Here is a 12,180-nt window from a genome sequence, read left to right on the forward strand (position 1 = left end):
AAAAGATGGTAGGTTTTTGCTTCATTTTTAATAGTGATCTAGTTTGAAATACAGAAAACACAATTTAGTATAAAAATCATAGCAAGAGCTGGTCTTTTTATATGATACCTTTACTATTTTTAATCATTTATGGGGCACTTCATATTTGCATAGTACTGGCAAATAATTTTATTACACATTTAAATGTTTTATTGGTGGTAGGTATCTGTATACAGTGGATACAAAATAAGACAGGAGTCTTTACTGTGTAATAAACATTTCTTACTTGTTTCAAAAACATGTAACTATTCATGCTCACATTTTCTCATTAATATATTTTTGCTCGCACGCATCCTTTCCACCTTTGAGGTCTGTCAGGGAGCTCACAGGTGGGGCTCACAAGGGAGGTACAGTGTTGGGGGCCCCCACCTCCCCAGGAGAAACCCTCTTTCTCGTTGATTTGTGCCATACTTGGTACTTGGGACACATCTGTACTTGGTACAAAAACGATGTACTGGTTCAACAGACGCTAATTTGGTCCGTGCGTATCAGGCGACAGTCAGGGTCCTCGCGTCGGGCAGAGGTGGGTGAGCACACCATCCACGTCCAGACCAGACGTGAAGGTCCCGCCTGCAGGGTGCTGTTCCGCTAGGTGTGCGGCCTGCCCTTTGATCACAGACTCTGTCTCCTCATTTTGTAGACAGTGTTCTTACTTCAGAAACACTGAAGAGAAATGGTTTGCGTGACCACTGTCTGTTAACATTTGAGTGTGTGTGTGGAATGTGTCTCTGATGTGGATACGTACACGCATTTGTGTGCAAATACCCACAGAATCTCCCATTGTAGTTGAGCTGTAAGCAGACGGGCTTGGACGACGGGGTCCAGTGCGCGAGGGTGGATACAGCCCTCTGGGACCCGCTGCTGGTTGAACTTGCAGACGCAGAACCACAGATTGCAGAGCTGACTGTGGGCTTGCGGTTCTGCAAGTCCTGGACCAGCCCCCTTGGGCTGTTTTTTTCTGAGAAACCCTCGGAGGAGGGCACTGGGTCAGGGTGGGGGCAGTTCTGAGCCTGGCGCAGCGCGCTCAGTTACTTCCCAGAGAGGGCGTAGCAGCCCGCCTGCCAGCACCGTGCCAGTGACTTGCTTTCATGGCCCTTGTCTGCTGTCACCTGTTTCTTTTTTAAAAATTGTTTTTCCTCATTTTTTAGGCTAACAGTGGCATTTGCTCTTTTTTTTTTCTTTTTTTGGCTATCGGAGATCAACCTACAAAACCACTCATTTTATAGCCACATGCAGATCTGACAGACGCAGACACCCACATCCCGCACGTAGCAGAAGGCCAGGCACTTGGCTGTGAAGTGATACAGCTCACAAGGCCGGGCCACTTGCTGAGAAGGAAAGCAGTCGTGGATGGGGGCGCAGCGGAGGGAGCTTTCCGACAGGAGCCCTCCCTGGTTCCGTCAGCCGTGTCACGGGAGCCGGGTCTCTGCCCGGCGCCCTCTCTGCCTCGCCTTGTGCAGCCACACCATCACCCACGGCAGGCGGTCACTTGTCCCCGTGTCCCCGTGTCTTGTAGAGCTGCCGGAACTGGAGAGCAGCGGTGGACCTGTGCGGGCGTCTCCTCACCGCCCACGGCCAGGGCTACGGCAAGAGCGGGCTGCCCACCAGCCACACGGCCGACTCGCTGCAGGTACCGCCCGAACTCTCCTCTGCTTGACCATCACCTGGGGACGCGGGTGGGCCATCATTCCTAGAAACTGCCGGGTGCAGAGCGGGGGCTGCGAAGGGCAGGGCACCTCCAGTGAGAAGGAGCTGCTGCAGAGTCCTTAAACCCCCTTCCCCGCGGGGTGCTCCGACTCTGCTTCCCACTGTGTGGGGACCCCCGCAGGGCCATGCAGGCCGCCAGATTCTCCAGAACCTGAGGGGACTCCCACGTTAGGGCCAAGCTCTGACACCACGGGGACAGAGGGCAGCCGGCTCTGACTGGACATGCACAGATGACCTGCTGTTTCAGTTCTGTTTTGTGCTTTCAGCTCTGGTTTGTGAGGCTGGCGCTGCTGGTGAAGCTGGGCCTTTTCCAGAATGCTGAAATGGAGTTTGAGCCCTTTGGGAACCTCGACCAGCCAGATCTCTACTATGAGTACTACCCTCACGTGTACCCTGGGCGAAGGGGTAAGGTGGGGCCCCTCCTGTGCTTTGCTTTGCTTTGCTTTGCTGGCTCTCATTCACGCAGTCCTGGTCGTCGAGGACGCAGCCCTGACGTCCTCGTCCTGCGTCCACGCAGAGTGACCTCCCTCTGTCTGCTGAGCACACTGGTCTGTCCGTTTTCAGCCACTTCTCATGCACGTGCTGTGTCAGCGCTAAGTGTGGTGTAAGGACCAGGCGTAGACGTTCAGACTTCGTGACTGTGCTCCAGAGTCAAAGGTAATGTTGTACAGAACACACGTGGAAATGAGACAGAAGCGTTCACGCAGCAGGACTTACTCGGTGCCGTTTCCTCCCAGGCTCTGTTCTGAGCTGTGTGACTTACTTGAAAATCTGGTTGCAGAAGGGTCGTAGCCGTCATTCAGAACCGCTGGGCTGCAGCGTGGGGTGGCTGTCGGAGAGCAGCAGGAAGTAAGAGCTGGGGAGGGAGGGGGCGACAGCCTCCTGGAGCAGCCCTGAGGCAGAATGAGCGTGTCTTGGTAGAGACCCTTATAAATACGTCCGACACCCGTCGAAAGTCTGCACTAACGCGAAGTAGTTCTGGAAGCACTTCTGCTGAGAGCAGCACAAACCTGGTCCCTGGAGGCCGGGCTCTGTCACCAGACGCCCTGTTAAATCCGGCTCCTCCAGTGGCTGCTGCGTGCCCTTGGGCTAGTGACTCAGCGTCCCTGCCCCAGTGTCTCCATCAGTGCAGAAGGGCCGGTGGCCGGGCTTCTTCCCGGGGTGCCGTGAGGATTGCCATGGTCCTGTGCGCCAGCTGCTCAGCACAGTGGCTGGCGCAGTAGTTACCACGGTGGCCGTTTTCTTGTCCTGCTCTTAACTCACGAGTGACGCCCTGTAGGTTCCTGCCGTCTTTTGTAAGATTGCCGGTCAGCGTCTGTCAGACGGGGCAGGGGAGTGACAAAGAATGGTCCTGGCAGCCAGGAAGTGCAGAGCCTGATGGAGGGAGAAAATACAGTAACAGCACAAGAAAGCGCGAGGTCCTGATTAATGGTACTGGTAACGGGGGAGGGTGCAGCTCAGTGGTAGAGCGCATGCTCAGCACACACGAGGTCCGGGGTTCAGTCCCCAGCGCCTCCATCAAATAAATAAGCCTAACCACCTCCCCCACCAAAAGTAAAGAAATTTTTAAATATAATAGTAAAGACAGTAATTGCTGTAGAAGTTTCAAAAAGTCAAATCAGTAGGCTTGTGTGGCCTGGGTGGCTTGACTGCGTGGAGCGAAGCAGCCGTGCTGTGTAGACAGAGTCAGGGAGGGGCTGCAGGGTCCCGGGGAGAACTGGCCAAAGCCGGGAGCCCCTGGGGAGCCAGTGGTGCTGCCCGGCCGGGCGCAAGAAGGGTGGGAGGGCTCCCGGAGTCTGCGGTGTCCCTGCGGGTCAGGCAGTCACCTTTCCTTCCTCTCCCGGATGTTGTCCGCCCCCACCCGGTGCCAGGAGGCCCCCTTCTCCACGAGAAAGTCCCACGTCCTCCCGGGCGCATGTGGAGGGGACAGTGTCTGCAGGCTGTTCGGGGCACGCTCCTCCCGCTGGTGGCTCAGCGGAGTGCCTCTGCAGCTGCACCTCTGGCCATGTGAGGGCCACCCCTCCATGGGTGGCCGTGAGCAGACGACCTCCACCCAAGCGAGGAGGAGCCTTGCTGCCCCTTCTCGGTGGTTCTGCCGGGAAGGCGTTCAGTGCAGAGGTTAGAGCATGTTGACTGCGGAGGTTTGGGAGGTTTGTGTTTAATCATTGAGGCCCAACAGCTGCGGGAATCAAGAGGTGACTGTTCTCACACTTGTTGAAGGGGCGGCTGTGTTTCCCCTCAGCAGAGGAAAACGTATTTCTCCCACCCTGCTTGACCGTGGCCACCGGCTCCCCCACCAGCCTGCCCCATACCTGGTCGTGCTCACGGGCGCAGGGCCAGACCCGCTGCTGGTCTGGGGACTGGCAGCGGGGGTCGGTGGGTGTTTCGTCTGCTGCTGTCAAGAGCTCTGAACTTGGAGCACACAGGCCCATCACTCAGTGGCCCTGAACTACAGCGCCCTAAAGCACACAGCCACATGAGAACGCGCGCATTTCTTTTCCTTTTGAGGGCCACGTGAACTGTGTATTCAAAATGACTGTTCACACATCAGTGGCTTCTGAATTTGCCGCACTTTGTCTAAGAATGATTACGAGACCTAAAAGCAGTGTTTCCGTGGCGGCCAGTGAAAGCTCCAGCTGCTCTCTGACCTCCAGCCCCTGTGCTCAGAGCATCACCGGGTCCAGGGCAGGGCGGCGGATGGAGTCCGGGGGACGTGCAGCCCTGCTCACGCCTCACAGGCAGGGGTTTGGTGGAGATGAAGCCGAGCCTCCTGTGAGATGAGGAGCGCGGTCCTGGGGTCCAGGTGTGGAGCTGTCCTCCTCCTCCAGCCGTCAGGGCTGCTTCCTGGGGATGTGCAGGCTGGAACGCTCACTTCTGGTTCCGCCTGAAGCTAGACTGCGTTGGGATGGGGTAAAGAGAAGACAGGACCTGCGCATCATTAAGCAGCTAATTTAAATTACGAAACAGACGTAAAGCATGTATTTTAGCTAAAGTGTGTTAACACTCATCCATGATATTGTGCTGAATGTTTACTAACTTTTCTTCTCGTTTTGTGGTGTAACAAGCACAAATGAACGGTCTGATTCCTTCACTTCAGCTTGCAGTACGTAAGCAGAGCAAGTCGTTAAAATGTGCTTTAAAGGGGAAGCTGTAATGATACAGACAAACAAATAACTTTTATGAATGAGCTTTAATACACTTTATTTGAATACTGGACATAACTTTTACCCATTCAGAGTATTCATAAGAAGTAATGAATCATGAGTAAAAATCATGAAAAAATTTAATTTTCATCCAAGACAGGAAGAGTGCTGTGGTCTTACGTGTTTCCCCGACATTTCTAGCAATTTCATGGAGCCAGTCTCAGCCTCTGCAAAGGATGGAGAGTGTGTTTCCACACACTCAGACTATCTTTCAGTCGGTTGTTTGGAATTCTCACTTCTTTCCCGAGAAAGATTGACAGCAGTGGTCACTGAACAGACCCAGGCCCAGAGGCCCCGCGCTGAGTCCTGCGTGGTTTGCGCTGGTTTCCTTTAACTCCTTCCTTGCTCGTCGCCTGGCTCTGTCCCCCATCCTGCACGCCGTCCACCGCGTCTTCCCTTCTTTGCTGCACTCGCGTCCCGCAGCTCAGGGCCCCGGAGGGCGGGTGAGGAGCCGCTGGAACCAGGCATCCGCTCAGGCCACCTGCAGTGGGAGAAGAGCTCGTCCCCAGCGCCGCTGCGGTGCTCAGCGGCCATGGTTGGGGCTGTGAGCAGGCAGCTCACATCTCCTCCTTGCCGTGAGGTCCCCTGCGCCCCGACGGGACACAGCGGGTGTGACAGGTTAGAGTGACACTCGGCCACCGAGCCCCTGTGGTCGTCACAGCACAGGCGCCGGTAGGGGACGTCCAAGCAGCGAATGGCCGCGGAGCCGCGGTGGCAGCCTGACATCACGTACCCTCCCTGCCTGGCAGAGGGGCTGAGCGCGGCCTGAGGGCGCCCCTCCTGCCTGAAGCCGCTGCTGCAGGAACAGAAGCCCCGCCTGGAAGTCCGACAGGTCCCAGCGGGCCGTCCACGCCGCGTGGCCTCCGGAGCCAGGCGTGCGCGCAGGCTGCTCGGGGCCGTGCGGCTGCACACGCGGACCTCGCGTCACTCTCACCCCGTCCACTGCTGCCCCTTTGAGAAATCCTACTTTGCGATGCCTCCGGGTTGAATCTGCTTCTTACTCAACAAAAATTAAAAATTTTTAAATGCCAAAAAAGAGTTAAGTGCTCAGATAATTAACAAATACTAGCATTTTTTCATATTTACTTCAGACCTTTCTGTGACATGCCCAAGCATCACCAATTCAGCCTTCCAGGCGCCCCACTTCCACCCCTCCCGGAGCAGCTGCACGTGACTTGCGTTTCCAGACCCGCTTGTCCCGTTTCCGCCTGGCGCACGCAGCACACACCACACACGCCGCGGGGAGAACCGTAAGCGCTTGCCTGTCTCATTTCACCTCTCTTCCCACGTGTCCCTGCACTTCCCTGAGGTGTCACTAAGAGAGGCGTCACCGGCGTGTGTGGCCTTTGTATTTTCAGTCTCGCGAGAAATGGTCAGATGACTTTCCAGAGCAGTTGTACTTACACCCCGAGCACCAGTGGATTGAAGGGCTTGTCTCCCTGCTTGTGGATCCGTAGGTGTTGTCGGCCTTCTTCCCGGTGGGGCTGAAATTCTACCTCGTTATAGCTTCTTGAGCTAAATGTCCCGTGTGTTCCCTTTGAGGAACTCACTCCTTCATAACCTTTGCCCATGTTCCTATTGGGTTATTTTTTGTTACTGATTTGCTGTTGTTCTTTACATGTTTAAGTTTTAGCCCTTCATTTATGGACCTTGCACACATCTTCTCCCATTCTGGGAAGCATTGTTTCTGCCCCTAAGAAGTAACCAACATGACCTTTTTGTTGGCATACGATCCCATTTTAGGAATGTCTTCTTCTCGCGTCCACATCCTGGTGTCTCAGAAATAATGGTGCGGACTCACCCCACCTCGGTCCTTGGGCTGTGCCGGGCGGGCTGGAACAGTGCAGACGCCTGCCGGCCAGCTTCCAGACGCTCGCTGCTGCTGAGCACCAGCCCTGGGCGTGGCCGTCGCTCCGGGAGGCGTGTCCTTCAAGGAGACTCTGTGAAGCAGCCGACAGACCCTGCGCCGAGCTCAGGCCACCTGGGCCTCCCGTCCACGGTGCCGTCACAGGCCACTTCCCTGGGCCCACGCAGCTCCTCCCCTACCTACTGCTGTACCTTGTGACGGGGACAGGACAGGGACGCAGTCGGTTCACGAGCGTCTCCCCACGGTCCCCGCCCAAGTCATCTTTGTCCCTGAAGACGTACCCCTGTACCTCCCCACACAGCCAGGGGAGCGTCCAGCCCTCTCTGGACACCTGTCGCCACGCCACCTCCCTGCGGGGAAAGCAAGAGGGTCACGGACGCCAACTTTTTCCCAAAATGAAGTGTTTTTGTTCTAGTTTGTCTGTAATGTTGACAACTTCAGAATTACTGTTCCTGTCTAGGCTTCAAAATCCCTTTTCAAAACCCTTCCCATGGTTCCTCTTTTGAGAGCTGTTCCTCATTTGCCGTCATAACCTCTTTAGTTTGCTTTTAATCAAATTGGTTTTTTTAATTTTTTATTTGTGGGGAGGCAGTAATTAGGTTTACTTACGTATTTATCTTTTAATGGAGGTACTGGGGATCGAACCCAGGGCCTTGTGCGTGCTAAGCAGGCGCTCTGACAGCAAGCTGTCCCCTCCCCTGATTAATCAGATTGTTCCTGATATTGCAGTTGTCACACCAGTCAGGCGGCGTCTCCTCCTGGCCGGCGTGTGTTCAGAGGGTGTTGCAGGGCTTACGTTGTGGGTGATACTACAGGACCACCCCCTGTGCTTTTTACGGACGACGTGCTCTCTTGTGCGTTCGTTACACTTGATATCAGTGTTAATACCTTATTTTTAACAAATGTTCATAGTGCGCAGTTGGGTTCACTGTTTAAGTTGTACGTGTTCATTGATTTTTATCTTCAAAAAAGACGAAACGTCCCCTTCGGACAGAGCTACCGTGTGTCCTCCCGATGGGGTTCCTTCCAGCCCTGACAGCGGTGAGGGCACCAGAACCCCAGCGCCGTCTCTGTAGTCTGGACCTTGGCGTTCTCTCTCTCGTTGGAAAGGAGTGGTGCTGGGAATGGCATGTTAGGCACAGAGCTTGGAGTCGAGGTGCCCTCTCCAGCAGGCAGCCACGGCCCTCTGCGCGGCTGGGCCGGCTGGGGCGCGGGACACATCTTGGTCACCTTCAGTGTGTTGTTTAACAGATGCACAGATGGACGCGGCTCCTCTGGTGCTAAATTCAGGTCTGCGTGTTAGCTTAAGTGATTTGAACTGTAATGATTTCATATGAATCTTACGTCACAACTTGACCCCTGCGGGTTCCCGTGTCAGATCACGTTGACGAGATGGACGCCCTAGTCAGCGCTGTCCCCTCCGCTCCCGCCCGCCTGTGTCGGTGACGGGATGTGTCTCTGGGTCTTCGGTGCTTTCTGCCCTCCGCTCCCAGTCGTCAAACTCACATTTCCAGTTCTCAAACTAAATTCAAAACTTCCTGTCAACACGCAGCCACGCATGGTGGCTCAGAATTAATTGTTCAGCATGTCTCAACTGTCTTGTTTCCATGAGAAAGTAGATTCTCCTCTCAGAGTTAACCTCTTCCACTGTGGATGGATTTCCAGTTTACTCTCCTCTGTCCTGAACTCTTAGCATCTCTCCTTTCAGCATGTTTTCCTCAATCTGAGAAGACTGCTTAGTTCATCCTACTGCTTCTCACGTTGCTCACCCTTCAGTAAACGTCGGCCTTCCCAGTTCCTCCTTAGAACAGGCTGGTGAAGGAGGGGAGGTGTCCAGTTTTGAGTTCCGGTCCTATCGTCAGAGCCCGAGTGGAGGCCCCCTCTCTCCCATCTCACAGGCGGGATGCAGGGATGCGCTTCCCCAGCGTGGACACATCTTGGTCACCTTCAGTGTATTGTTTAACAGATGCACAGATGGACGCGGCTCCTCTGGTGCTAAATTCAGGTCTGCATGTTAGCTTAACTGATTTGAGCTGTAATGATTTCATATGAATCTTACTTGCACAACATGATCCCTGCGGGTTCCCGTGTGCGCGGGCGCGTGCCCAGCCGCCATGAGCCCCCTCCTGCCACGGGGCCCCAGGAGCAGCGCTGAATTACCCTGTAAATAACCAGTCTTCTAGGGCCTGCTCGGGCTGGGTTTTGACATAAAGGCAGCACTGAGGGCGGAGGTAGTTTGGTTGATGGATGTTTGACAGCCCGGGAGTGGGCACCGTGCTCCTGCGGGGGCGCAGACATCACCCAGCTGTGTCCCAACGATGGGGCAGTGGAAGCGAGAAAGACCGGCTCACGGGGGAAGGAGGGGTCAAGGGAAGCAGGTACAGAGAGGGTCCCGGCTCCAGGTCCCACCTACCTGGAAAGTGAGACAGAAATGCGAGGCAAACTTCCTACGACCGCGCCTCGTGGGAGAGTTGAGACCATGGCCCGTGGGCAGAGGATCCAGGGCGCCTGTGCTCTCTGCGTGTCCACCTCATCTGTTCACACACCCGGCCTCCCAGCAGCCTGGCCGCATCCCAGTCCCCTGTCCTGCTGGGCAGATGACCAGAAAGGTTGAGAGGATGCCACCCGCCCAGCACACAGGACAAGCAGGTGGCGGGAGGTCAGACTGTCCCCACACCACAGAAAGGTCCTGGGCCTGCGGAAGAAATCCGAGTCTGAGAGCGTGCTTGGTCACAGCAAACAGCCTAACTCTGTCTGACTTTACCTCCAGGCTCCATGGTCCCCTTCTCGATGCGGATCCTGCACGCGGAGCTTCAGCAGTACCTGGGGAACCCTCAGGAGTCGCTGGACAGACTGCACAGGGTGAAGGCCGTCTGCAGCAAGGTAACCTCTGCTCCGTCCCTCCCCGCTTGGTGGGGGACACCCCGTTTCTCTCCCATCCGCACAGGAAGCACATGGTGCTGCTGTGTGCCCATCCCACCCCCGCGACCAGCATCACCGCCCCCTACTCCAGGAGGGCAGGGTGACCCGGTTTACTGTGGCCGTGCTGTTCACTGTTCTTGCTGACATTATTCCGGGGGGCAGTGGGTGGATTTGGCAGAGCTTGAGGCCTGAATCCTCCTTTGCTGTATCAGTAGTAAATGAGAAGCAGGAACACTTCTCCTGTGTAGAAATCACACACATTTGCACACCCACGCCGCCGCTGGGAGTCCTTAAATGCGCCAGACCCCCCTGCAAAGTCTTGAGCACCTGCTTCGTGTCTGACAGAGGCACTGGAGCAGCATTTAAAGAGATGATGGTCTAAGATGTTCCAGAATCAAAGCAAATTACACTGTATCATGACAGCTGTCGTTAGTGATTCTGACTCCGGGGCAGGTAAGGTTCACAAGTGCTTCCTGGATCCTCCTTGGCTGTGGAGTAACAGTCATGTAGAAGCGTCGAGCCGCAGCAGCAGCAGGTCAGGTTCTTCCGTTAAGTGATGGAGCGAGGAAGGTGGGGCTTGGAGTCTCCTCCTCCGGGCGGCGGGCAGCCCGCCTTCTGAGGCCCTGGCCTTCCGGCGGAGGTGAGACCGCCTCTCCCGCCCCAGCGCAGCCGCTTCAGGGAGGCGCCATCTGTCATTTGCTCGGAAGAAGCCGGGCTTTTCCTTTTGGGGAAGGTTCGCCAACAGGCGGTTAGTCTGCGTTCAGCCAGCTGAGGGCATTGTCGTGGATTTTCACGTGGGGACATCACTCGTGACCTTCACGAAGTGGCCCTGGGCGCCGGCCTTCTCTGCTGTCTTCGAAGGAGGGGGTGACAAGTAAGAACCACGCAGTGAAAGTGTGAATGTTTGGTTCAACTCTGTTGTATCCGTGAAGAGTAAAATGTACCTCGATGTAAAGTACGTTTGCCGCGCTGCCGTGCCTTAGGAAACGATGGCTGTCACATCGAGGTGGCAGTGCCTCTGCCTCTGTCCCTGGCCACCCTCTTCTCCGCGGGCTCGTCCACCTCTGGGTCCCAGGGGAGCTTTGCAGACCGGTCGGGAAAGAGCCAGGTGAACACGTTTGTAAAAACCCATTTGCATAAATAGTGAAGCTGCGTCAGCCTGAGGTTGGGTCGTCACGGATGGGGAGGTGCCCCGTGTGGCTCTAAGTTCAGTGCTGTCCTGCCCTAAATTTGATTTCTGCAGCCTCCACCCCCCACCAGCTTAGCCCAGCCAAGAGTACCAGGTAAAGAAGTGCCTTTTCAGGGACCCTTGTGCCAAAGGAGCCAGAGGGGCAGACACATCCACGTGCACTCTGGACGGGACGCTGGTTTGCGCTGGTCTCGGTGGGAGGCCGCTAACCAGGCAGCGGCGGCTGGTGCGCTTCTAGGAAGGCTGAGGACCTTTTCTAAAAAGGATGTCCAGCAAGTGGACGTGCTCAGTTACGCTGTTTCACTGGTAAACGAAGTTAAAAATGGCAGAGAGAACAGGCATTGTCGGCCCTCTCCCTGCCAGCGGGCTGGGCTGGCCATCCACGTGCTGACCACATCCGCCTCCCCTGACCCACACGTTCCCTTGCCCTGCTTCCCGGCTGCTCCGGCAGAGCACAGGCTGATTGTGGCTTCATCAGACAAGACGGGAGTGATTGGCAAGCGGAGAGGAAATGGAGAGGCTGAGCATGGCTCCCGCTGCCCCGTGTCCTTGACGCACTCCTGGTCACGAGCAGAGATTTCCAGAGCGCCCCTGTGGTCAGGTTTGCGAGATCTGTATCTTGACTCAGCTCAGGTGGAAATTCGCACCTCTGGGGACTCCAGCTTGTATCAGTGTGAGTCCCAGAACAAGGACTTGGGCACATCAACCACAGCCCTCAGCAGCCCCAACCCTGCGTGAAATCTGATGCTCCAAAGTGACCCACAGGCCTCACAGGTTGGCAGACGTCCCACCCGACACCCACGTGGTAGCCCAGCAGCGAGCGGGCCCTGGGGAGTGAGGTCTGGACGCTGCACTCGGCATTGTGTGTTCTCCCTCCGTGACCTGCCTGGAAGGAAGAACGCATTGCTTCAAGGTGTGAAGCCCTGCCAGGCACAGCCACAGGCTGTGGCTGGAGGGGCTCTGGAGTCAGGCAGATGGAGGGACGGCTGTTTCCAGGTGCGACCCTGACTCCTCCAGCAGAGTCACCGGCCCGCGGAGGCCTCGAGCGCCCTTCCGCCCCCGTGGAGGAGGAGCATCTCCGCCGCCCCTGGGCTGCCTGGCGGGTTAGATCAGCCACCTGGCGCAGTGCCTGGTCCCTGAGTGTTTACTGTTCCTTCAGTGGCTCGGAGCAGCTCCGAGAAGCGTCTTCACCTTGGAAAGCCTGTTTTCTCCCCCAGGAGACTGTGGTAGGGATGGGAAAGTCCCAGGACGGT

General features: G+C 56.0%; 1 protein-coding gene across 3 annotated transcripts in view; it reads left to right on the forward strand.

Annotated features, from left to right (window-relative positions):
- The window catches only part of TRAPPC12 (trafficking protein particle complex subunit 12), a 53,842-nt gene that overhangs the window by 22,908 nt on the left and 18,754 nt on the right, over window positions 1–12,180 (forward strand). For all 3 annotated transcript variants that reach the window (XR_012499159.1, XM_074341606.1, XM_010956939.3), the window contains exons 4-6: window positions 1,556–1,669; window positions 2,013–2,151; window positions 9,587–9,699. Coding sequence is in view for 2 of the 3 variants with exons in the window: in XM_074341606.1 (XP_074197707.1) it covers window positions 1,556–1,669; window positions 2,013–2,151; window positions 9,587–9,699 (366 nt within the window). In the remaining variant the exon portion in view is untranslated. The remainder of the gene's footprint in view (window positions 1–1,555; window positions 1,670–2,012; window positions 2,152–9,586; window positions 9,700–12,180) is intronic.

Source organism: Camelus bactrianus, chromosome 15, assembly GCF_048773025.1.
Source record: "Camelus bactrianus isolate YW-2024 breed Bactrian camel chromosome 15, ASM4877302v1, whole genome shotgun sequence".
Classification (NCBI taxonomy): Eukaryota; Metazoa; Chordata; class Mammalia; order Artiodactyla; family Camelidae; genus Camelus; species Camelus bactrianus.